This window comes from Triticum aestivum, chromosome 7A, assembly GCF_018294505.1.
Source record: "Triticum aestivum cultivar Chinese Spring chromosome 7A, IWGSC CS RefSeq v2.1, whole genome shotgun sequence".
Classification (NCBI taxonomy): Eukaryota; Viridiplantae; Streptophyta; class Magnoliopsida; order Poales; family Poaceae; genus Triticum; species Triticum aestivum.
This window is the reverse complement of record NC_057812.1, coordinates 32979648-33003328: the sequence shown is the minus strand read 5'-3', so window position 1 is coordinate 33003328 and position 23681 is coordinate 32979648. Positions and strand designations below refer to the sequence as shown.

Here is a 23681-nt window from a genome sequence, read left to right as displayed (position 1 = left end):
CCTTCTCCTACACCAATCATCAGAAGAAATGATGCAAGAAAGAAGAAAATAAATACTGATAAGAGAATAGGTAGCTTGAGAATAGGAGACACCAGGAAGGGAACACTTCGAGTGCATTAAGCATGTTGTACTCTAATATGTGTTGCTCCGTCATGAGATCATTTTATACTCTCCCAGAATCAGCATAGAACCTTGTCAAGTCAGGCAACCGGAAGCAATGGCATCCGTGTGGCAAAAAGATGCACAATGACTTCTGGACGTGTAGTATGGACCTTTCGCATGTTTACTTACCCTTGCAATTTTCTCTTGGGATTGAACTATGAGATGCCTTTTTAGGGTTGCCTTGCCACATTGATTTCATTGATGTTATAGACACACATAGACCACATGAGAAAACACGCACGGACAACTTGTCGGAAAATAAAAAGGTTTTAAAATATGAAGACACGCGCTTGCAAAGGAAAAGTGTGCGGGTGGGTGGGATGATTTGCTTGGCCTCATTGATGTCTCCTCCTGCTAGCAGGCATGTTGCCATCGACCACCTCGCATTCCTGAAAATTGCGTTTGCATATTCCGACCTTCCTCTGCACCTTCACTTTTCACCTCAAGCTTTGCCCATAAGATACACCCCCCACGCTCAACTGTTAACACAGGCTCTCGCGGTAGAGATGCTCGCCAAAGTATAGTAACTAATCAACATATAACTAAGTGAGTTGGCTCTCCAATTTGAAATGACAAGCATAAGTTTGGGCCAAGCTTAAAATAAAAGGCATCCTCTTGCTCTTCATCTCATCGCATTGGATCTTGAAAAAAAACATTTCATAAAATCGACATGAGATGAATATTCTCACCAACCACGTATTTGTATGACTTACACAAATAACATGAACATCGGTCAAATGGGTTCTCTAATTGTTCCGTGAGTCATTTAGTTTCACCACCACAATTTATACACCACACGAAAAATTCTCCTACACTGCCGCAAAAAAGACAAAAAACAACAATGCAATTGAAGAAAGAAGAAATAGAAAAAAAAAGAGGCATTGAGACACCGAACATTTTAAAATAGACATGGGGGAAGCCTAGAGATTCGTGCGGAATAACTTGAAGATTCGTGCGGATGCTTAGCTGCCATGTGACTGAGAGGTTGTGACGGGATAACTCCGAGAAAAAAAAAGGAATACAAGAGGACATGCTGTGCTTGGCCTCGTCGCCGCCTCCTCCCGCCGGCGGGCATGCCGCCGCCGACCACCACGCGCGCCTGAGGTCCGCGGCCGCGCGCTCCGACCTGCCGGGCGCGCTCGCCGCCTTCGCCGCCATGTCCACCTCCGCGTCCGCCAGCCCCGTCCTCCGCACCTTCACTTCCCTCCTCAAGCTCTGCGCGGCGCGCGCCGACCTCGCGACCGGCCGCGCCGTCCACGCGCAGCTCGCCGCGCGGGGGCTCTCCGCGGAGTCCCTCGCCGCCACGGCGCTGGCCAACATGTACGCCAAGTGCCGCCGGCCGGGCGACGCGCGCAGGGTGTTCGACCGTATGCCCGTGCGGGACCGCGTCGCCTGGAACGCGCTCGTGGCCGGGTACGCGCGGAACGGGCTCGCCGGGGCCGCCATGGAGATGGTCGTCCGGATGCAGGAGGAGGAGGGGGAGCGGCCCGACTCCGTCACGCTCGTGTCTGTGCTGCCCGCCTGCGCCGACGCCCAGGCGCTCGGGGCCTGCCGCGAGGTGCACGGGTTCGCGGTCCGCGCTGGCTTCGACGAGCTCGTCAATGTCTCCACGGCGATCCTTGACGTGTACTGCAAGTGCGGGGCGGTTGAGGTTGCCAGGGCTGTCTTTGATCGGATGGCGGATAAGAACTCTGTTTCTTGGAATGCCATGATCAAGGGGTATGCTGAGAATGGGGATGCTACTGAGGCTCTCGCGCTGTTCAAGAGGATGGTGGGGGAGGGCGTTGATGTGACGGATGTATCTGTGCTGGCAGCATTGCACGCCTGTGGTGAGCTTGGGTATCTTGATGAGGGGAGACGTGTCCATGAGCTACTCATGAGAATTGGGCTGGAGTCAAATGTGTCGGTGATGAATGCGCTGATCACCATGTACTCCAAGTGCAAGAGGACCGACCTCGCTGCCCAGGTTTTCGATGAGGTGCGCTACAAGACACGGATCTCCTGGAACGCCATGATCCTCGGGTGCACACAGAATGGAAGGTCAGAAGATGCAGTCAGGCTCTTCTCTAGGATGCAGCTGAAAAATGTGAAGCCTGATTCGTTCACTCTCGTCAGTGTCATTCCTGCACTTGCCGACATCTCAGATCCACTGCAGGCAAGATGGATCCATGGTTACTCTATCAGGATGCACCTAGATCAGGATGTGTATGTTCTGACAGCCCTTATTGACATGTACGCAAAATGCGGCCGTGTCAGTATAGCTAGAAGTCTCTTCAACTCAGCAAGGGAGAGGCATGTTATCACATGGAATGCGATGATCCATGGGTACGGCTCACATGGTTTTGGCAAGGTTGCAGTTGAGCTGTTTGAAGAGATGAAAAGTTCTGGCAGAGTGCCCAACGAGACGACATTCCTTTCGGTCCTCTCGGCATGCAGTCATGCTGGTTTGGTTGATGAAGGGCGGAAATATTTTTCGAGCATGAAGGAGGACTATGGGCTTGAACCTGGGATGGAGCACTATGGTACCATCGTGGATCTTCTTGGCCGAGCTGGGAAGCTAGATGAAGCATGGTCTTTTATCCAAAAGATGCCTACGGATCCTGGCATTAGTGTTTACGGTGCAATGTTAGGCGCTTGCAAGTTGCACAAGAATGTGGAATTGGCAGAAGAATCAGCGCAGAGGATCTTTGAGCTAGGGCCAGATGAAGGTGTGTATCATGTCCTCCTAGCTAACATTTATGCAAATGCTTCAATGTGGAAGGATGTTGCAAGGGTTAGAACTGCTATGGAGAAGAAAGGCCTCCAAAAGACTCCTGGATGGAGTATTGTGCAGCTCAAGAATGAGATTCATACCTTCTATTCTGGAAGCACAAATCACCAGCAGGCAAAGGACGTTTATGCAAGGTTGGCTAAGCTAATAGAAGAGATCAAAGCTGTGGGGTATATGCCGGACACTGATTCTATACATGATGTAGAAGATGATGTCAAGGCACAGTTACTCAACACCCACAGCGAGAAACTTGCCATTGCATATGGACTCATCCGCACATCCCCTGGTACAACAATTCAGATAAAGAAGAACCTCCGCGTCTGTAACGACTGTCACAATGCAACCAAGTTAATATCTCTGGTGACAGGACGGGAAATAATCATGAGAGATATTCAACGATTTCACCATTTTAAGGATGGTAAATGTTCATGTGGAGACTACTGGTAGTGAAGTGTTGAAGGCAGTCTGAATATGGATTTTGAGATGATAAAACTTGGCACAGCTACTATACAAGTAAGCCTATGAATTCGGACTATAATGTGGACTAAACTAATTGGAAGATATATTAAGGCAGTCAGTCGCTAAGTTTTATTTGTGGCACACTTTTGTGTGACCATAATTTCAGATCACAATTTGAGATCTGAATTACCTTGCCATACTTTGTCACGGGTCTAGCAGGTGCCTTTTCTATTGGCATCATGGCTAAAATTCTGAAGCACCAGGCAGCTCTTAGCCTCTTATGGTCATCTAACCTTCTCAGCGAACATTCTGTAGATCCAGTCCATTTACATTGGTATTGTAACGCATTTAACAATTATGATGTTTCTACCTTCATTTGAAATAGTGCACATGGAAGTTGTTGACCACAGAAAACACTTCTATTTTATTCTCGTCTGGAATCAGATGATGTACATGATGAGTGCAAACTGTTGATAACTAATAAACACTTAGTCTTACCATTTTGCATACTTGAGACTGTGAGATGAGTATGTAACAACATCTTGTATTCTGTAATGAAAATCAAGGACTGTAACAACATTCTGTCTTTTATTCACCATTTTGTTCCCGCATTATCCCAAAATCCCATTAAAAATGGATTGACATATCCATGTTTACAATTGAGTATACATTGAATACTTAATTCTTCCGTTGAAAGTTTTGTGTACTTCGAAGCTAAGGATCACTTCTCAGTCTGATTTTAGTTTCCAATTGCTGTTTAAAACTATTCTACTGTTCTGCTCCATGGACATAACAGCTCTCTTTTGCCTCAGTTTTTTGAACTTTGTGCTGATGGTGTTGACATCTGCCTGCCAATTGTAGCAATGAACTCCACTGCCACTTTGAGTGCATTAATAGATGCCAGGTTCATCAGGCTTGTTGATGACCATGTTGGTTCCCCTCCAGCCAGATCCGATACTCCCCGGAACACAATCACAGGTACGCCAGGAGATGTTGTTGTCTGTTGAAATATTAAGTGCACTTAATTAGTGATATCTTAGATTTTATGATTGAGTCGATATTGTGGAGCGCAAATGTTGCCACATATATTTAAGTAAAGACTATGAGAGATAAGATATGGAACCCACCATCACCACTGCTGCGCTTTCCTCATCTATTGTTGACACTGCAAATTCTCTGAAAAGGAACTTCCGGTATTCTGCATTGTCTAGAAACATGTCAGCTGATGCTCCTTTTAGCCCATGAACCACTTGTGGCGTTTTAGGTAAACAAAAAGTATCATTACACCTTTCAAGGTTGACCTACAGAAATTTACAAGTAGTACAAATTTTAGGCTGTGTTTCTATGCATAAGCCTGTACTTGCTATACAGCTGAAATATAGTGGTATCTCTCACCTCAAGTCCTTCTGCTATTTTGAACCATGCTGAATCTACAGGTAACCAGAAAACTTCTTCCATGGGCTTGCCAACTGAGTATAGCTCCTCATTTCTGTATTTCAGAGACCCTAGCAGGTTCTCTCCTCCATTCGGGATGTTAAATTGTCCAAAGTTTAGTTCTGTTGACTCTTCTTTAAGTGATTTGTACTTCTGGAAAAATCAAAATCAAAATACCAGAGGTCTTGTTAAGTAGTGAGTTCAAATGTGAGATGGTTGATGGTAAATTATCTTCTAAATTCTAATGATGTGTGGTTCTTAAATTATCTTCTCTTTGGAGTCCAGATGTGTTTACATTCTACTAGTGTGATTCCCCTTGTTTTAGTGTACCACACAGTTTAAACTGCACATATGCTTTTAGAAGAACTATTTACTTGGTTTCTTCTTCTTTGAACTAATTAACTTATATTTTATCTCAGCGCAATAAATTTTGTGTCCTCGCAAGGAAACTGGATTTAAAGATGACCAGATTCCAGTTTTTATCTGTATCTGCAGTTCTGCACTCACCAGTATTGCAACATGAAATGGGGAATTAAAGCTAATTACAGTAGGAGGGTACCTTCCATGTCCAAGCGCCTGTATAAGCAACTAACTTGGGGACACTGACATCTCCAAATGACATTGAATCATTAGAGCTGCCTGCTGTGCCATAATGGACAATACCAGACACGGTAAAGACATCGAGGAGAGTTTGTACAGTGACAGCTGCATTCAACTGGAATAACAAAGAAACAGTGGTTACGGGTAAGCATAGTGCAATTCGTATTTGAATTCCTACGATGTTGCTTTACTGCCTACAAGTATTTTTTTTTCCTTGATTTCCTTTTATAAATGAAAAGGAGCTCCTCCATATAACAGCAGGAGTGATAAATGCAGAAGTTCAGGTTTTAGTACCCTGCGTTGTCCTGTCAATGCGTATATAACATTCACACCTCGAATACTCCCGATGTGAAACCTCCGTCCTGAAATAATATGAGGTGAGACTACTCATGAGGCCATAGGAAGATAAATACATACATGCATTAAAGACTGAAATACTTAGTCATGGAGCTTGAATGAGAGCTCAGTCCTATCAGGAGAATAGCAAAATCAGTTAACATGTAAAAAGGAATACGGTACAGCGGAGAACTTGTTTCTGATTGTATCTTCCTTTTCCATTTTCTTTTTCTAATGGAGTATATGTTATCTTCTTGTCTGTCATGTTTTCCTTCTAGTCGCTTTCTGGACACCCCCCCTCTCTCCATAGGTGTTATCCAAAATGTGTGAATGGGTCAATCTGCATTCAGGTATGGTTTGTCATGTGCACACAGCTTCAGGCATCTCTATAAAGACCACACTATCATGTCTACCTGTTGCCCCACTCTGTTCTGTGGTGCCTGGGTTCAGTTAGCAGCAGTTCAGCACTCAGTGCTAGCTGTCTTGTAACAACCAAAAAGTCAACTAGGAATGCCCAAACTCACCCATTGTTTGCTCAATCTACAGGAAAGCCGAAAGCGATTCGGATCAGAAACGGGAGGCGGAGACTCACCGTAGAGGTCAACGAAAGGCTGGACACGCCAAGGCCTGAAGTAGCCGGAGGCCTGGAGCGCGGTGTCCTCGGCGACGTACGACATGACGAGACCAATGGACGGGCCGCGCCTGTTTGCCCTGTCGACCTGCTGCCGCACCTGGTCCATCCCGGGCAGCGCCGGCAGGGCCGTCGTCGACGAGCTGGCCAGCAAGCAGAGCAGCAGGACCAGCGGCAGGCGGGAGAGCTCCATGGCTATGGCTGGCGTGGACAGGGAGCAAGCAAGCGAGCAAGGAGCAAACTCAGAAGCACAACGGTACAAGAGGATGGGGCAGTTTAATTAGCTCCGCTGGTCTCTGGTCCGCGATGGCGACGGTGATTGGGTTGGGTTGGTGGCGAAGGTGATGAGCGTGCTCCCATTTTTTATACTCGGATGTGATTCGGGATGTCTCTGTCAAAGGATTTGGGCCACTAAGCAAAATCACGTGTCCAGTGTTGTACTGGGATAAGCATGGGAAAACAGAGGAGGGTTATTCGTTGTTTTTAATTTGTTTTTGTTATTTATTTATTTTATTCTTTTGTCTTTGGGTACACACTGTTTATCTCTGTTAGTGGAACTGGACTTGCCCTTGCTTAAGAAAATATAAATATTGCTGAAACTAATTTGTCAAGTTAGTTTTGTGGATCACAAAACCCGACATCATATCTCAGACTTCATGATAAGTGAAACATAATGGTAGAATATGCATGTGTTTATATAGATGCCGGGCCGCCATCTCTACACGGTGCATTTTATTAATTTCCTCACATTTTATTAATTTCCCCACCTACCTTCACGTGACATGCCTAAACTACACTGACCCGCTCCTATATATTTCGACCCCATGTTCGCATGAACACGTAGTAAAGCCCATCGTCTCACATTCATTCATCCATGCATTTTACATTTCCACATAACTCTCTCTTCATCATTTTTTACAAAAGGTAGATTTCAATACACATAAACAATACACATGATGGTCGACACATAATCAAGATGATGTTAGAAAACACGTATGACTGAGAGGCATCAGAAAAGAAACAAATACGTGAATAAATCCTTCCACACCAAATAGCGATCATGTTGCCACGCCCAAGGGGCACAATCTTTCATTGACAGTTGGACTGCAAACATAGGAGCTCCTAATCGGAGGCTATATCACCAGTTAAGAGCATCTCCAGCCGCGCCCCCAACAGCCCCCCCCCCCCCCCCAGGCCACCTTTTGGCGCCGGCGCCAAAAAAACGCCCCAGTCGCGCCTCCATGACGCTGAAAAGTGCCGGTTCGGCCTTTTTTGGGCCCGGCGGTCGCAGGCCGAACCCGACGCACTATGGGGCGATCGGGGGCTCCGGCGCAAGGGAAAAGCGCGGCTGGCCCACGCCGTCAGGTGAAAAGTCAAGTTTCTCTTCCCCGAATCGCCTCGCACCCCTCGCGCCCTCAACAGCCACTAGCTGTATCCTGGTGCCGCCCGCCGCCCTTCACCGCTAGATAGCCAATCCCTGCCGAAAAAATAGCAGAGGTTCGCCGAGGCAGCCCCTCCACCAGCAACTGGGCGATTCCGGCCGCCGTTTCCGGCCGCGGAGGGGCAGTTTAGCGACGGGGTACATGCCCACCGGGCGTAAGGTGTTCGGCGATTTGCCTGCCTCGGCGATGGACTCAGATGACGAGGAAGTGCTAGCCGCTCTGCTGGAGGAGGAAGCCGAGGCCGACGTCCAGGAAGAAGAGCATCTCATGGTGCTCGCCGCCCTCGCCCAGCTGCTGGCGAGCAATGAAAAGCCGCGGCGAGGTGGCTCGGCGTCGGGGCGGGTGAAAGCAAAGAACCGGCATCGTCTTGAAGGCTACTGCATGGTCTACTCCGACTACTTCGCCGATGCTCCACTTCACGGCGACAAAACATTTCGGCGCCGTTATCGGATGAGCCGAAAGCTATTCCTTAGGGTTGTGAATTCCATCCGGGAGTTTGACAGCTACTTCAAGTGCAAGAAGGATTGCACAGGCAAACTTGGATTCACCTCGATCCAGAAGTGCACGACGATGAGGATGCTTGCATACAGAGCTCCCGGTGATTCACTCGACGACTATGAGCGCATGGTGGAGTCCACCCGCATTGAGTGTTTCTACAAGTTCTGTCGGGCAGTGGTGGCAGTGTTTGGACCGCAATACTTGAGAACACCCAATGCGGAAGACACTGCTTGGATCCTAGCACAAAATGCAGCAAGAGGATTTCCGGGGATGCTTGGAAGCATTGACTGCATGCATTGGAAATGGAAGAACTGCCCATTTGCTTGGCAGGGGATGTACAAAGGCGCCAATGGCGGTTGCTGTGTGGTACTTGAGGCAGTGGCCACACAGGACCTCTGGATTTGACACTCCTTCTTTGGTATGCCAGGAACTCACAATGACATCAACGTGCTGCAGTGCTCCCCTGTCTTTGCGATGCTGGTTGAAGGTCATTCTCCTCCGATGAACTTCGAGGTCAATGGGTGGCACTACAACAAGGGGTACTACCTACCTGATGGCATCTATCCGAGATGGTCTACATTTGTGAAGACTATCTCAAACGCTGTGCCAGGAGGCAAGAAGTCCCACTTTGCCAAAGTGCAGGAGGCTTGCAGGAAGGATGTCGAGCAGGCTTTTGGTGTGCTCCAATCTCGATTTGCTGTTGTCCGCTATCCTGCTCAGACCTGATCAGAAGATCAAATGTGGGAGATCATGACTAGCTATGTCATCTGGCACAACATGATCATCGAGAGCAAGCAGGAAGAGCCAGTGTTTGACATTGAACCATACTACAGGCAGGGTCCTCTAGCCGAAGTTGATCACCAGCTACCGGCAACCTAGACTGCCTACCTTAGTATGCGTCAGGAGATCCGAGACCCGGAGGTGCATCATCAACTGCAGCAGGATCTGGTGGAGCACCTATGGAGGCTCAAGGGCGGCGCCGGGCTCGACATGTGATGAAATATGAGTTTTTATTTGTTGAACTATATAATTTGTATTGAACTATTTGTTGTTGCACTATTTTGTTGAACTATTTTGATTTTCTGTGATGAACTATGTGATAAAAAAATATTTTTGTTCATAATTGAACGACGAACCACGCCGAATATGGGCCGATTCTCGCCCATATGGGGCCTTTATTCGCCAAAAGTGGGTCAAAAATTGGACCAATCTCGGCGCCTGGGGGCGACCTGAGGGCGACGACTGGACGCCCAACCGCCCCCAGCACCAATTACGTTGCCGGCTCGCCCTCAGGGGGCGATTTTTATGCCTCCTGGGGAGGGGGGGGGGGGGGGGGGGGGAACGGCTGAAGATGCTCTAAGAGTTACAACGCATAGGGGCGTGCGGGCATGGGCCCGCCCTTGAATCGCCAAGTCTGTTCCTCGCTAGCATGAGTTGTACCCATTGTTTGTTCGTTCACACAGCGGCACAGGGGGCACAACTTGCCTTTTTCTTCACTCATTCTGTAGAAATCTATTGGCCTAGGGAGGGAAAACATGACTGGCTTTTCTAGTATTTAATCAAAATCTGGTCTAGGGAAGTTTTTAAAAATTTGTGAATCAAAAAAATGTACATGGGTTTGAAAAAACTCAAGAATTAGAAAAAAAAGTTTGCGAATTTACAAAATTCATGATTTAGAAAAGTTCATGAATTTGAAAAGGTTCGTCGATTCTGAAAAAATCAGAAATTTAAAAAAAGTTCATGAATTTTGAAAAAACTTCACCGATTTTGAAAATAAACTGGTAGCAGTTTGAAGACAACCAAGAAATATCAATTATGACAACTAAAAAAGGATCTGGGTCATTAAGCAAAATCACGTGTTGAGTGTTGTACTGGAAAAACATTTCAAAACAGAGGATGATTATTTGTTGTTTACTTTTTCTTATTCTTTTGGCCCCGCTTGGTTCGTGGAGGTTGGCACGCGCCGCCGGAGCAAGAAAGGGGTGAGGCATCAGCGACAAAGGCTGCGACTGGGCCAGCCGTCCGAGGCCCCAGTCCTACCAGCGATTGAGTGGGCTGCCGGCATAGGCGGCGAGCGATGGACCGCCGGAACGCCCACCTCGATGGACGCGGAGGAGATGGGTTGGATCTTGCTGGATAAGCCGGTGGACCGTGCTCTCCAACGGGGACATCGCCATGGCCTGGAGCATCTCGACGGTGCAGTTCCTGCCGAGGCAGAGCATGACGACCGCCGTGATAGATCGCGCATGGCGAGGTGGTGGAGGTGGCCGAGCACCAGGAGTGCCCGGCGGTTGAGGCAGAGGAGAGAGGAGTGAGACAATGGCCAGGAGGGCGATGAGCAGCAGGTAGAGCGGCAGTTTGGTCGCACGGGCCCTGGTTTTGTCGATGGCGTTGAATTTTTTTATACCAGGAATTTGTTGGAGCTGGGTAATATACAGGTGTAAAATATTACGGGGCCTTTGTGGTAGCTGAAATACTGTATGCTTGTGTTTGTTGAATTAAAGGCCAGGTGTTTATTAACGTGAGATTTTCTAGCCTATTTTTTAAACTTTTAATCATAATTTTCCTTTAGTATACATATATACTAATATACTCACTCTAAACGCTCATATTTTTTTACGGAGAGAGAGAGAGCATCTACAGTCGGACTAGGCAAAAAATCTGGCAGTGACCGGCTAGTCATCAAATTTGCTCATCTACATCAGAATACCCTATATTAGAAATCTTAAATTCATTTAAAAGAATGCAAAGAAAAAAAAATCACGAACTACGTAGATCAACTACCCTAGTCCTCTTCGGAGATGTCCACTATTTCTGTGCCCATCTCTAGGTACATGGGCGTCAGCCGCAACTCCGGTTCCTGCGGCACCTCCGCGTCGGCCTCCACATCCATCTTCGCTCCGACCACATCAAAGAGCGCGTCGGTTGCTGCCCGTTTCTGCCGGTTGGCCTTTACATAGGCCTCATTTTGGATGGACTCCAGGATGGCCTGCTGCTCTGCCATCTCGTTCGCTTGGGCGCACTACAAAAAACATGTCAATCAATGATGAATTTCTGATGACGTTCCCGGGATCCGTAACAGAAACCGTCATGGATCCGCAACATGAGGATGGCCCCCAAATCGGTAACCTCATTATGATGGACGAAGAGAGACCGTCACACATCACCAATTGGGCCTAGCCTTTCTTTTCTTATACACCATTTAGACCAGCACAGATGGATGATGCTGATGTGTCATGCGTGCTCCTTGTTTGGGCCACATTTCAGTCAGACACTAGTTAATATTGTACATTTCAGTCTTTCAGAGATGCTCATAGGAATAGGGTGTGCGTATGTGCGTTCATAGAAATGAGTGTATGCGCGTGTATATGAGCGCTTGCGTCTGTACTGATGCTAAAAAAAAGAAACCTAAAAAATTAGAGCACGAGACTCAAACCTGGACCCTCTTCATATGCTACAAAATTTGTTTATAAGAAAATAATAGGGCACGGGAGGTCGGACCAAGATAAATTACACGGTCCTACCTCGGACCAGCTACATCCCGTAGCCAGGCCAGGTGTCATGTGGCAGGGTATGAGAGAGAGAAATAAGGTGAAATTGGGCAGATAGGCAGCGAACCTGAAACCTGAGAGGTACCTCACTGTGAAGCTGGCCACGAAACCAATGTGCGCTCCGTCTGGACAAATATTTTTTTTTCTGATACAAGTGTGGACAAGATATCTAAAACTATATGTTTTTAGGGTATCTAAAATAATACTCCCTCCGTCCGAATTACTTGTCGATGAGATAAATGTATCTGGATATATTTTATTTCTAAATACATCCATTTCTATTCATTTTTATGACAAGTATTTTCGAAAGGAGGGAGTATGTAGTAGTTTGCTTTCCGTACCGCTTGCCTTCAGTAGCACTTGGGCTGGCCCAGTGGTATAGCGTACCATTTTCTTATCTTCAAGCGATTTTCCTATTGCGTATTCTATTGGTTTTATTTTTATTTTATTTTACCAACTTGTTCTTTATTTGTAAGTTTATTTACTTCCATATTGAGAATTTATTGTGTATTTTATTTTATTTTTTCATTATTTTGTACCTTGAAGTAAGCATGAACTTTTTCCAGACTTTGTGTGGATTTTAAATACATGTATGCATTAAAGGGCTGCGAAATATTCCTTCATGCAACTTGAATGAGAGCTCAGTCTATAGCAGAATAGCAAAATCAGTGAACATGTAAAAAGGATTACAGTACAATGGAGAACTCGGGTATTATTATATGTCCCCTTTCATTTTTCATTTTCTAATGGAGTATGTTATCTTGTGTGTTTTGCCATGTTTATACGCAGTCCTTCAGTCGCTTTCTGGACCACCTTTCCATAGCTGTTATCCAAAATGAGTGAATGGGCCAATCTGCATTCAGGTCTTGAAAGGGAGTTCGGGCCTTGTGTGACTGCAGATCATGCAAAATTTGCAAAGCCAGCAAGCTTTGCTGTGCGCGCACAGCTTCAGGTATCTCTAAAATTTCAAGTTTATATTCTCCATTGTTAAGTGTTAACGCTACAATATCATCTCTACTTGTTTCCTTCTGTTGTGTGCTGTCTGTTGGTATCTGGGTTTAGTTAGCAGCAGTTCAAACGGGAAACAACCAAAAAGTCAACCAGGAATGGCCAAACTCACTCAGTGCTTCATTTGCACAATCTACAGGCAAGAAATTCGGATCAGAAACGGGAGGCGGAGACACGCCAAGGCCTGAAGTAGCTGGAGGCGCCGCGTCGTCAGCGACATACGACATGACGAGCCCGATGGATGGGCCTCGCCGGTTCGCCCTGTCGACTTGCTGCCTCACCCTGTCCATCCCGGGCAGGGCCGGCAAGGCTGTTGTCGACGAGCCTGCCAGGTGCCAGCAAGCAGAGCAGCAGGACTAGCGGCAGGCTGGCATAAAACTTGGAAGCACGATGAGGGGATGGAGCAGTTTAATTACCTCCGCGTTGAGTGGTGAGCGTGATGATGTGCTCTAATTGTTTATACATGGATATGGTTGAAGATGTCTCTGTCAGGGGATTTGGGTTATCAAGCAAAATCCGTGTTGAATGTTGTACTGGGGAAAACATGGCAATACAGAGGAGGATTGTTTGTTGTTTTTATTTTTTATTTCCTTTTGGTTTTGCGGTACCTGAACATTGGTTGTTTCTGTTAGTGGAACTGGGGGTTGCCCTTGCTAAAGAAAATGTAAATATTGCTGAAACTGACGTGTCGAGTTACTTTTCTTGATCAAAACCAGCCATCATATCTCAGACTTCAAGAAAAGTGAAATAGAATGGTAGATTATGCATGTGTTTATATAGAAGCCGGGCGGCCATCTATAGCCGGTGCGTTTTACTAATTTCCCAATCCACCTTCACGTGACATGCATAAACAACACTTACCGGCTCCTATATATTTCACCTCATTTTCGCATGAACGCGTAGGAAAGCCCACCATCTCCCATTCATTCATCCGCACATTTTACATTTCCACATAACTCTCTCTTCACCATTTTCGTATAATAAGTAGATTTCAATACACATAGATAATCAAGATGATGTTAGCAAACATGTACGACTGCGAGGCATCGGGAAAGAAGTACTTGAATCAATCCTTACGCACCCAATAGCGATCATGTTGCCACGCCCAAAGAGCACACTCTTCCACTGATAGTTGGACTGCAAACCTAGTAGGTTATGCTTAGGGATGGGGGAGCCGAGTGGGCTTACGGGCTTGGCCCAAGATAGAACTAACCCATCGCGGGCTTGGCTCAAACTCACAGTTCAGCAGGCCGAGCCGAATCGGCATATTTGACTTGTTCCTGCCACTGACCAAGCCCAATTCGACCCGAGATAGGTAGTTGTCTTTTAGCCCCAGCATAGCCCAATATGCCAAGGCCGAAAAACCTGTAAGCTATGTCTTCAACACCTTGTAGGCTTAGTCGTTGTAGACCTTGTAGGCATCACAAAGGTTTGGTCGTGTCCTGTTAAAAGGGGTTGACGATTATCAGTTGTTGTTATTATTATTTTTTCTTTTTTTGTTTTATGGTAGCTCGAACACTGTTTGTTTCGGTTAGTGGAATTGAGGGTTGCCCTTGCTTAATGTAAAGATTGCAAAAATGATTTTTCCAGTCAGTTCTCCAGATCTTGATGCTGGACATCATACTAAGGAGTTTTCTTATTATAGTACATCAAATCAATTTGGGTTGTTCACTTATCTTGCTTGGAGGGTCGAGATGACCCAATACGACAACAAATTTTCAGTAGTACATTTTGGGTACTCTAATCTATATCTATACCTCTATATCTAATACTCCCCCCGTTCGTTTTTATAAGGCGTTTCAGACAGCTGAGTTTGAACTGTTTAGTACACTGTCTGAATTTACTAAAACGTCTTATATAAGTGAACAGAGGAAGTAATAAAGGACGGAAGCTTTTATAGTTCTCCATAAGCTGTCTGTTTGTTTTTTTTATATCGCTACTAAGCTTCGTGATGATAATTAAGCTTCACGTGCGCGAGGTGGTACTAAGATGGTTCATACTAATTTATTGATTCTATGGGCCGCCTCCTGCGTTCCTGCTATGGGCCCCATCATGTGCTTTTGCTTTTGGGCCGCATAAGGCCTTATGCATATGTGTTTACACCTCACGATTTTGAATATATATAAGATAAAGAAAAGGTGTTGTGCCCACGACCTGGTCTTTCGCTCGTAGTTGAACTCTTGCCTTCCCTAGCGTCTACCTCACGTAGTAAATACAAAGAGCAGACGTTAAACACGGCCGATTCCAAGGGTAATTATCAGTGTACGTGACGTCTACTTCACCCCACTCCGCACAACCCCCACCAACAATAGCCCAAACTCCCAGGGACTGCGCTGCCTGGACGCGTCGGCGGCATTCCCACTCCTCGCGGACGCCACTTCCTAGATGAGGTCGCACCACCGAACCAGTCTATGCGTCTAAGCCACATCCTGAAGGACGTCGATTGGCCTGCTAACCCTCTCTTGTCAATCCACTTGCAGGGCAGCATGTCCCTTGCTGAACAGCTAATTACACAATTAATGTACTCATCAATTCTTTTTTTCTTTGCGAGAAATGTACTCATCAGTTCATGTGTACATCAGTCCCTCCCTTCAGTAAAATTAGATAGAGTAAAGTTTGTCTTCATTTGGCAAATCATGATAAAGATTTACCCGACTGTGAGATTCAAGGTCTGGCCGGCTTCGGGTGAAGTGGCGCCGGCGGCAGCGCACCCTCGACTCGCATTAGGAGATGTGCTAGCTAGCTTCTCCAGGGACTTGGATCTATTCTGTGGTTTTTTTGGGCTGCTTGTACTGCTGTTCGATCCTTAAATATAGATCTGGGGGCTTTTTATCAATAAAAAACTTACCTGTTTTTTAATATATAAAAACCATTTAATCCAACAAAGGTTCAGTGTTTATGGAGTAGCTCCTGCAGAATATTGTCCAGTGGGAGCAGTTCATGATCCAAGTGTTTTATGAATGGCCCTATGTACATTTGTTGACTATTAATTTTTCAGTTTTGACACTCAGTAGCTATTTACATAGTGGTTATGTTTCATTTTGTGGCTAATCACGGGAAAGTATGGAGGTTCAAACCGCTGCTGATGGTCCTGCCAACAAAGATAGTAGCAGTCAAGACGGTGACTTTTTGAATGAAGAAGGCACCTACTTCATGCAAGGTACCAACTTGATCCATGAGGACTTCTACCATATGCCAACGTTGTTCTTTAAGATTTCTTTTGAACAAATTTACTTTTCCTTTTAACTTGGTTGGATAATTCACCTGGATAGCAATGTAGCTTGTTAAGTTAATGATGTAATAATCCTGGTAGAGAACCGTGAATGTGTTTCGGTCTACTCAGTTTTTTTTCTCTCGGTGCAACGCACGTACATATGTCCTAGTGTTTATCAATCATGCATGCACGTTCCTTCCCCGTCATGGTGCAGTCTACGCCGGCCGGTACATTTCGCAGATGACCAACGAAGACAATGAAACGAAACTGAGGGTCTTGGTTCGTGCTCCAAGCTGACCTGTACTGCATGTACACAGCTACATAGAAAAGCTACGCTAGTAGACTGGCCGCTGCCGTCCGTAACGTAACACGTAAGTAACAACCAGATCGCTGCTTGCTATTGGAACACACGTACGGAAGACGACTGTTGATGGCTACAGGCACGATATTTTTCCTGGTGTATTTTATTATTACTTCAACCAAATCTCTACTTCAACCCACTGTGTGATTAATTACAAAGCCGATGACGGCGTGCAAAGCTCCACGAGGGCGATGGGCATGCGATACAATGTGCCGCGACGCCTCACCCGCCCGGGCACTCCGGCAGCCCTAGCAGGGAGCAGCGGCGACGTGGGTCACAGACGCACTCGCTTGCGCCTCCGCTCAAGGAGGCTCACTGAGCGCACCGAGGTGTCCACCGTGCCGTTCGCCGCCTGTGGCCGTCGCACGCGTGCACCGCCTTGCTCGCCATCTAACCCTCCGTTGCCCCTGTTGAAAGGAAAATCAAAGATGGTGGCGGACGTTCTTGCGTCGGCGCACTGCATGGAGATTTGCGGCGGCGTTGCGTCGTGAGTAGCGGACGAGCGGTGCCGCGTAAGATGTGATGGAATAATTTAAGTACTTGGATTGTTAATTGCGATTAAAACTAACAACGAATAAATCTATCTGTAATAGGAAATTACCAATATGCCCTAGAGCTAAATCCTTTGACCCATCCATATTGGCCATTGGATCAACTAAATACTACACATCGTAATATGTAGTACGGTGTACCGTAAAAATTCTATTATAACACTATTTTGGTAGAAAATAATCATATATTTACATGCATATTAGGCCTAACTCAATGTTTGTTGGGGTTGGGATGGGGGGCACTGCATGCCCCACTTTCTCCGCCATTGTTCATGCAACATGCACTTTAATTTTGGAATCCTGCTACACGGGGAGATGCATCTCCAGTGATGGGGTTGTTATCTTTCCAACTTGGCAACATTACAAGGAACTAATCAACCCTGTCTGTTGATTAATCAAGGGTAGTTGCAACTACAAAGCATCTCAGCAGCCGGTGCTAGTCTCTGCGAAAGGGAAAGGCTTATTTGAGAATCGAGTTGATATGTGGACAAAGAGGCTTCGTAATCAAGGCATTTGCACAAGCTCAAAAATCACAAACGCTTCTCCACTGCACTTGAACTTCTACGAAGAGGGGCTTCGTTTTGCACTGCAGCGCAACAATCATTATGTGCACACAACACAAGAAGCACAAGCCATGGAGGTGAAAAGAAACGAGAGAGGCATCACCCTCGCCCGCTACAAGGCACCCGACTCCTACCACCTCTTCACCAAGGCAATTGGGCGTGTTCGTCTACAACTAGTCCACGACAACATCACCCCGACCCTCAAAGGTGTCAGTGGTTGTCCGCAACAGCACCATCAGAAAAAAGCAACAAAGACGAAGACCATTACCTCGACACCAGCACAAAGACACATGAATCGCCTGCTCAGATTTGACACCCAAAGTCAACAAGGAATGGCTTGAAGACAACCAGAAAGTCAACCAGGAATCTCCCGCTCAGACCATTACCTCACTACGATGCCGGGCATGATTACTCAGACCCATGAAAGGTGAACCAGAACGGTAAAATCTGCATCTGTTTATATAGAAACCTGGCCGCTACCTCTACACGGCACATTTTATTTATTTCCCCACCTACCTTCACATGTCTAAACAGCTCTTTCCTCTATCCTATATATTTTATCCCATTTCCCCTGAGCGCTAGGAAAACCAGTCATCTCTCATTCATCCATGCTTTACATGTACACAACTATTCTTGACCGTTTAAATATATTAGGTTGATTTCAACACACATGAACACGGGAGATAATGGCAATATGATGCCAGTAACATGTATGACTAGGAGGCATAGGGAAGGAAACAAATACGGAGAGAACTCCGTTGGCAACAAGCATGAGCTGTCGTATTTCCACGTCCACCCAGGGGTGCAGTCTTGTATTGAATTGGACCTCAAGCAGTGAACTTAAAAACAACACGAGGGGATCAAGCAGAGCGTAGCCCATAATGATGTGTCGGTACACGCTGGTGATTGGGTTGGTAGAGAACATGGTGAGCATGCTCAAATTTTTGTACTCGGATATGATCGAATATGTCCCTGTCAATGGTTTGGGTCATTAAGGAAGATCACATGTAATGTCGTACTAGGAAGGAGATTGTGATCTGAAAAAGAGGAAGAATCTTTTAAAGCAGAAATGTGTCAAACCAGAAGAATATTATTGGGGCTTCGTGTCGAGCAACAAACCAAGCAACTTTTTACAGTTAGTTTTTGACAGAATTGCCTATTTTGAGTGTGTGAAGAATAACCAATATCACTGCCAATTATCGTCTCTTATTGTTAGACTGTATAGCCTCTGTATTTACATGTGTATATTGTAACGTTATATTTCACTCATTATATATATGTGATAGGCCATCTCTAGAGGGTTGTGCCGGTTTACCAAAACCTATTGTCTTACATCGCTAGGTTACGATCGCTTCCCCTAAACCCTAATACCTGCACCGCCGCTGCCGCCGTCTTCACTGCTGCCACTCCCGATCGCGCCGCCGCCATGTCGAGCGCCGCCACGTCTGGTTCCACCACTGCGGGGTTCCTGCCGGCCTTCCTCGCGGCGCTGCTGTCCCTCCCGCTGGACGCCGCCGCTGTGTCGGCCCCGCTCGGGACTCGGAGCGTAGGCTCCTTCTTCTCGACTCCTCCAGCGTCATCGTCGTTCGGGCGCGAGTTCGCGGTGCACACCGCTACTGCGTCGCCCGCCTCTTCTCGTGCGGGTGCTATCCCGTCGGTACCGCTGGTGGCGCCCGAGTCCGCCTTGATGGCGGGGCTGTCGGCGTCGGGCCCGTGTGCGGCGCCATCTGCCGCCGCGCCCTTGGTTCCTCCGGCCGCATCCCCGGTCACGCTGACGGCCTCTGTGGTGCCCTCACCCCAGGCCATCTCCTCGATGGGATCGTCGCCGCCGCCGCAGTTTCACTTCGGCCACCTTATCACCATCAAGTTGTCGTCCGACAACTACATCTTCTGGCATGCGCAGGTTCTTCCGCTCCTTAGGAGCCATTACCTGCTTGGCTACGTCGACGACTCTCTCCCTTGCCCCCCCCCCCCCGCGCGCTGGTGGACAACGTGCACGGTCTGGTCTACAATCCGACTCACCGTGTTTGGACAGGGCAGGGCCAGGCGAACCTCTCCTCCATCCAGGGGTCGCTCTCTCCGGCTGTCGCCGGGCTTGTTGTCTTTGCCAAGACGTCTCATGGGGCCTGGACCATTCTTGGGCGCTTGTTTATGGCGCAGTCTCAGGCTCGTGTCTCTGCGCTCCGTCGTCAGCTTGGCGAGTGCGACAAGCTTGACTCCATGGCCACTGAGTTCTACAACAAGGTCATGGGCCTTGCTGACACGTTGGCCTCCATTGGATAGCCGCTCACCGACTCCAAGTTCAACTCCTTCATCGTCAACGGGATCGATGAGGAGTATGATGCTTTGGTTGAGATCATCAACGAGCGGGGCAACTCGACTCCCATGATGGCACATGAGGTCTACTCCCGCCTTCTCCTCATCGAGCAGCGTGTCGAGGCGCGCCGCTCCAAGGCCAGTCACGGCTCCCTCTCCGCGAACGCCACAACTAAGGGTGGCCGCAGCTCGTCCAAGGGGCCGCCCCCGGCTTCGTCTTTGTCATTGTCGGCTCCCCCCGCGTCCGCAACCCTACCAGGGGCTGGTGGTCGACGCGTGTGTCAGTTGTGTGGCATTGAGGGGCATTGGTCCTCCAAGTGTCACAAACGCTTTCAGCGGAGTTTTCTTGGTCTTGGCAATGACGACAAGGACACACACAACTTTGCTCGTCAGGTTGCCATGGCTAATCGTCCGGCGTCGCAGAAGCAACAAGGACACACTCAGTCCTACTCCATCGATCCCCACTGGTACATGGACTCTGGGGCAACAGAGCACCTGACGAGCGAGATGGGGAAGCTTCACACTCGTGAACCCTATCATAGCTCCGACAAGATCCACACCGCCAATGGAGCAGGTATGCACATCTCTCATATTGGTCAAGCATCTCTTCTCACTAGACATGCCAATAGGAGTCTTTAGCTTCGCAATGTTCTTAGAGTTTCGTCTGTGACATGTAATCTTCTTTCAGTTCCTAAACTCACACGTGATAATAATGTGCTTTATGAATTTCATCCTTTTGATCTTTTTATTATGGATCGGGGCATGAGGGACATTCTTCTTAGTGGGCGGCTATGCCAGGGCCTCTACCGTCTGGAGCATCCTAGCACCAGTCGCGTTTTCAGTGGAGTTCGGGTATCCCTGTCACAGTGGCATGTCCATCTTGGTCACCCGGCCACACCTATTGTCTGCCATGTTTTGCGTCGCCATGAGCTTCCTAGCTTGTCTAGTAATAAAGATGTAGGAGTGTGTGATGCTTGTCAACAGGGGAAGCGTCATGAACTTCCCTTTTTGGAGTCCAGTCGTGAGGTGAAACATCCTTTAGAACTTGTGTTTTCAGATGTATGGGGTCCTGCTCAGACTTCTGTCAGTGGTCACAATTATTATATCAATTTCGTTTATGCTTATAGTCTCTTTACCTGGCTTTATCTTATTAAACGTAAATCTGATGTGTTTGGCATTTTTGTTCAGTTTCAAAAACATGTTAAACGCCTTCTCAAGCACAAAATTGTTCATGTCTAGTCAGACTAGGGGGGCGAGTATAGCAACCTCAACTCATTCTTTCAGTCGGTTGGGATACTCGCTCCAAGAAGTGCAAGCTTGAGTTTCGCTCCAAGAAGTGTGTCTTTCTGGGCTATAGCTCTCTTCATAAAGGTTACAAATGTGTTCATGTTCCCACTGGTCGTGTCTATATATCTCGGGACGTCGTGTTTGATGAGCATGTTTTTCCCTTTGCCAAACTTTCGGTGTCCACCGTTGAACCACCATCCATGCATTCATCCTCTATTTCTTTTGACCAATTTGATGATGTTGCATACTCTCCTGTATTGCTGCCTAACCATGGTGTAGGCACTGGACGTGGGGCTCGTTTGGAAATTTTAGAGGCGCCATCACCTCCTTCGTCGTCACCGCCTTCCTCGTCGGCACCACCAGTCGTGCATGATGACCCTATGGCATCCTTGCATGGCCTCGGTACCCGTGCCCATGCACGACCGGTCGATGCCCCGGCGCTCTCGCCTGCTTTGTCGCCCGTTCGTCCTGCGACGCCGGTCAGGCCAACGACGCCTGGGCTGGTCTCGCCCGTCCATGTCTCGTCGCCCACGATGACTGGACCGACCTCGCCCGTCCTCGCCTCGCCGCCCACGGCGACTAGGCCGACCTCGCCCGTCCTCACCTCGGCATCCATGGCGACTGGACCGGCCTCGCCTGCCATCGCCTCGCCTACGGCGTCTGGGCCTCTGTCACTCGGGCTGGCCTCTCCCGGGCTGTCTTCAGCACCCTGCAACCTGGGGTCGCCTTGCACTGGGATGCCTCCGTCTCCCTCGCCCAGTTCTGCTGCTGCTGGCTCCTCTGGCGCCGCTCCATCATCGTCCTCGACGTCACTGGCTCCTACTACTGCTCTCCGCCCTCATACACGCAGTCGCAGTGGTATTGTTCAGCCTAAGCAGCGTCATGATGGCACTATTGCGTGGTTGGCTGCATGCATGACTGCAGCGCTTGCGGATCCCTCCTCCGAGCCGCGCACATATCAAGCTGCTATGCGCATTCCTCATTGGAGAGAGGCCATGGAGCAAGAGTATCAAGCTCTTATTCGCAATAAGACATGGACTCTTGTTCCTCCACTATCACGGGCGAATGTCATTGATTCTTAGTGGATTTTCAAAGTGAAGAAGCATTCTAATGGGCCCATTGAGCGCTACAAAGCTCGTCTTGTTGCTCGAGGGTTTCGACAGCGCTATGGTCTTGACTATGAAGACACCTTCAGTCCAATGGTCAAGCCAACTACCATTAGGCTACTTCTCTCTCTTGTCATTACTCGAGGTTGGTTTCTTCGTCAGCTGGATGTACAAAATGCCTTTCTCCATGGTGTGTTGGAGGAAGAGGTTTATATGCGCCAGCCTCTGGGTTTTTCTGATCCAGATCGTCCTCATCATCTCTGTCGTATGTCCAAGGCGTTGTATGGTCTGAAGCAAGCTCCCCGTGCTTGGCATGCTCGTCTTGGCATGGCTCTTCGTGCTCATGGTTTTGCATCATCGACTGCTGACTCCTCACTGTTTCTTCTACAGAGGCATGAGGTTACTATGTACTTGTTGGTCTATGTGGATGATATTATTCTTGTCAGCTCCTCTCAGTCGGCTACTACAACTCTTGTTCGCTCGCTTGGTACTGATTTTGCGGTCAAGGATCTTGGGAATCTTCACTACTTCCTTGGTGTGGAGGTTACTTATCGGGCTGATGGTCTTGTTATGACCCAGAAGAAGTACTCCTTGGATTTGTTGCAGCGAGCTGGGATGCTTAAGTGCAAACCAACGACTACACCCATGTCTACCACTGACAAGATCACTGCTGTTGATGGTGAGCTTCTGTCTTCTGTTGATGCAACGGAGTACAGGAGTACTGTTGGTGGTCTTCAGTACTTGACGATCACACGACCGGACATTGATACGTCTCCAACATATTTATAATTTTTGATTGTTCCATGCTATTATATTATCAACCTTGGATGTTTTATATGCATTTATATGCTATTTTATATGATTTTTGGGACTAACCTATTAACCCAGAGCTCAGTGCTAGTTTATGTTTTTTTCCTTGTTTTAGAGTATCGCAGAAAAGGAAAATCAAATGGAGTCCAATTGACCTGAAACTTCACGGAACTTATTTTTGGACCAAAAGCAACCCGAGAGGCTTGGAGTCCACTTAATGGAAGCTTCGAGGAGGCCACAAGGTAGGGGGGCGCGCCCTCCACCCTCGTGGGCCCCTCATGGCTCCCCTGACTTACTTCTTCCGCCTATATATCTCCATATACCCTAAAAACATCCGGGAGCACAATAGATCGGGAGTTCCGCCGCCAGAAGCCTCCGTAGCCACCGAAAAGCCAATCTAGACCCGTTCCGGCACCCTGCCGGAGGGGCAATCCCTCTTCGGTGGCCATCTTCATCATCCCGGTGCTCTCCATGACGAGGAGGGAGTAGTTCTCCCTCGGGGCTGAGGGTATGTACCAGTAGCTATGTGTTTGATCTCTCTCTCTCTCTCTCTCTCTCTCTCTCTCTCTCTCGTGTTCTTGA

General features: G+C 47.7%; 2 protein-coding genes across 4 annotated transcripts; one reads left to right on the top strand and one right to left on the bottom strand.

Annotated features, from left to right (window-relative positions):
• Positions 1–1140: 1140 nt before the first annotated feature.
• LOC123148580 (pentatricopeptide repeat-containing protein At1g11290, chloroplastic) lies at positions 1141–6991 on the top strand. 3 transcript variants are annotated; one of them, XM_044568017.1, is made up of 4 exons: positions 1141–3445; positions 4253–4369; positions 5321–5569; positions 6308–6991. In XM_044568017.1, exon 1 carries the CDS (start codon positions 1193–1195, stop codon positions 3377–3379), a length of 2187 nt encoding a protein of 728 aa, XP_044423952.1. In that variant the 5' UTR covers positions 1141–1192; the 3' UTR covers positions 3380–3445; positions 4253–4369; positions 5321–5569; positions 6308–6991. The 3 variants fall into 3 exon arrangements, with proteins under 3 accessions (XP_044423952.1, XP_044423950.1, XP_044423953.1); XM_044568015.1 differs by having other exon boundaries at positions 5245–5569; XM_044568018.1 differs by having other exon boundaries at positions 5245–6111.
• LOC123148581 (bark storage protein A) lies at positions 3961–6630 on the bottom strand. The gene is made up of 6 exons (XM_044568019.1): positions 6354–6630; positions 5720–5787; positions 5385–5540; positions 4787–4978; positions 4519–4692; positions 3961–4391 (listed from the first exon to the last, which is right to left on the bottom strand). Exons 1-6 carry the CDS (start codon positions 6583–6585, stop codon positions 4200–4202), a joined length of 1014 nt encoding a protein of 337 aa, XP_044423954.1. The 5' UTR covers positions 6586–6630; the 3' UTR covers positions 3961–4199.
• Positions 6992–23681: the final 16690 nt, after the last annotated feature.

Excerpts from the sequence above, each read along its gene's own strand:
- LOC123148580 (XM_044568017.1), top strand. The coding sequence starts at position 1,193 with ATGCTGTGCTTGGCCTCGTCGCCGCCTCCTCCCGCCGGCGGGCATGCC.
- LOC123148581 (XM_044568019.1), bottom strand. The coding sequence starts at position 6,585 with ATGGAGCTCTCCCGCCTGCCGCTGGTCCTGCTGCTCTGCTTGCTGGCC. Across the intron at positions 5,788-6,353 it reads GCCTTTCGTTGACCTCTACG|GACGGAGGTTTCACATCGGG; the intron begins GTGAGTCTCCGC and ends ATATTATTTCAG. Across the intron at positions 4,979-5,384 it reads CAGGCGCTTGGACATGGAAG|AAGTACAAATCACTTAAAGA; the intron begins GTACCCTCCTAC and ends TGATTTTTCCAG.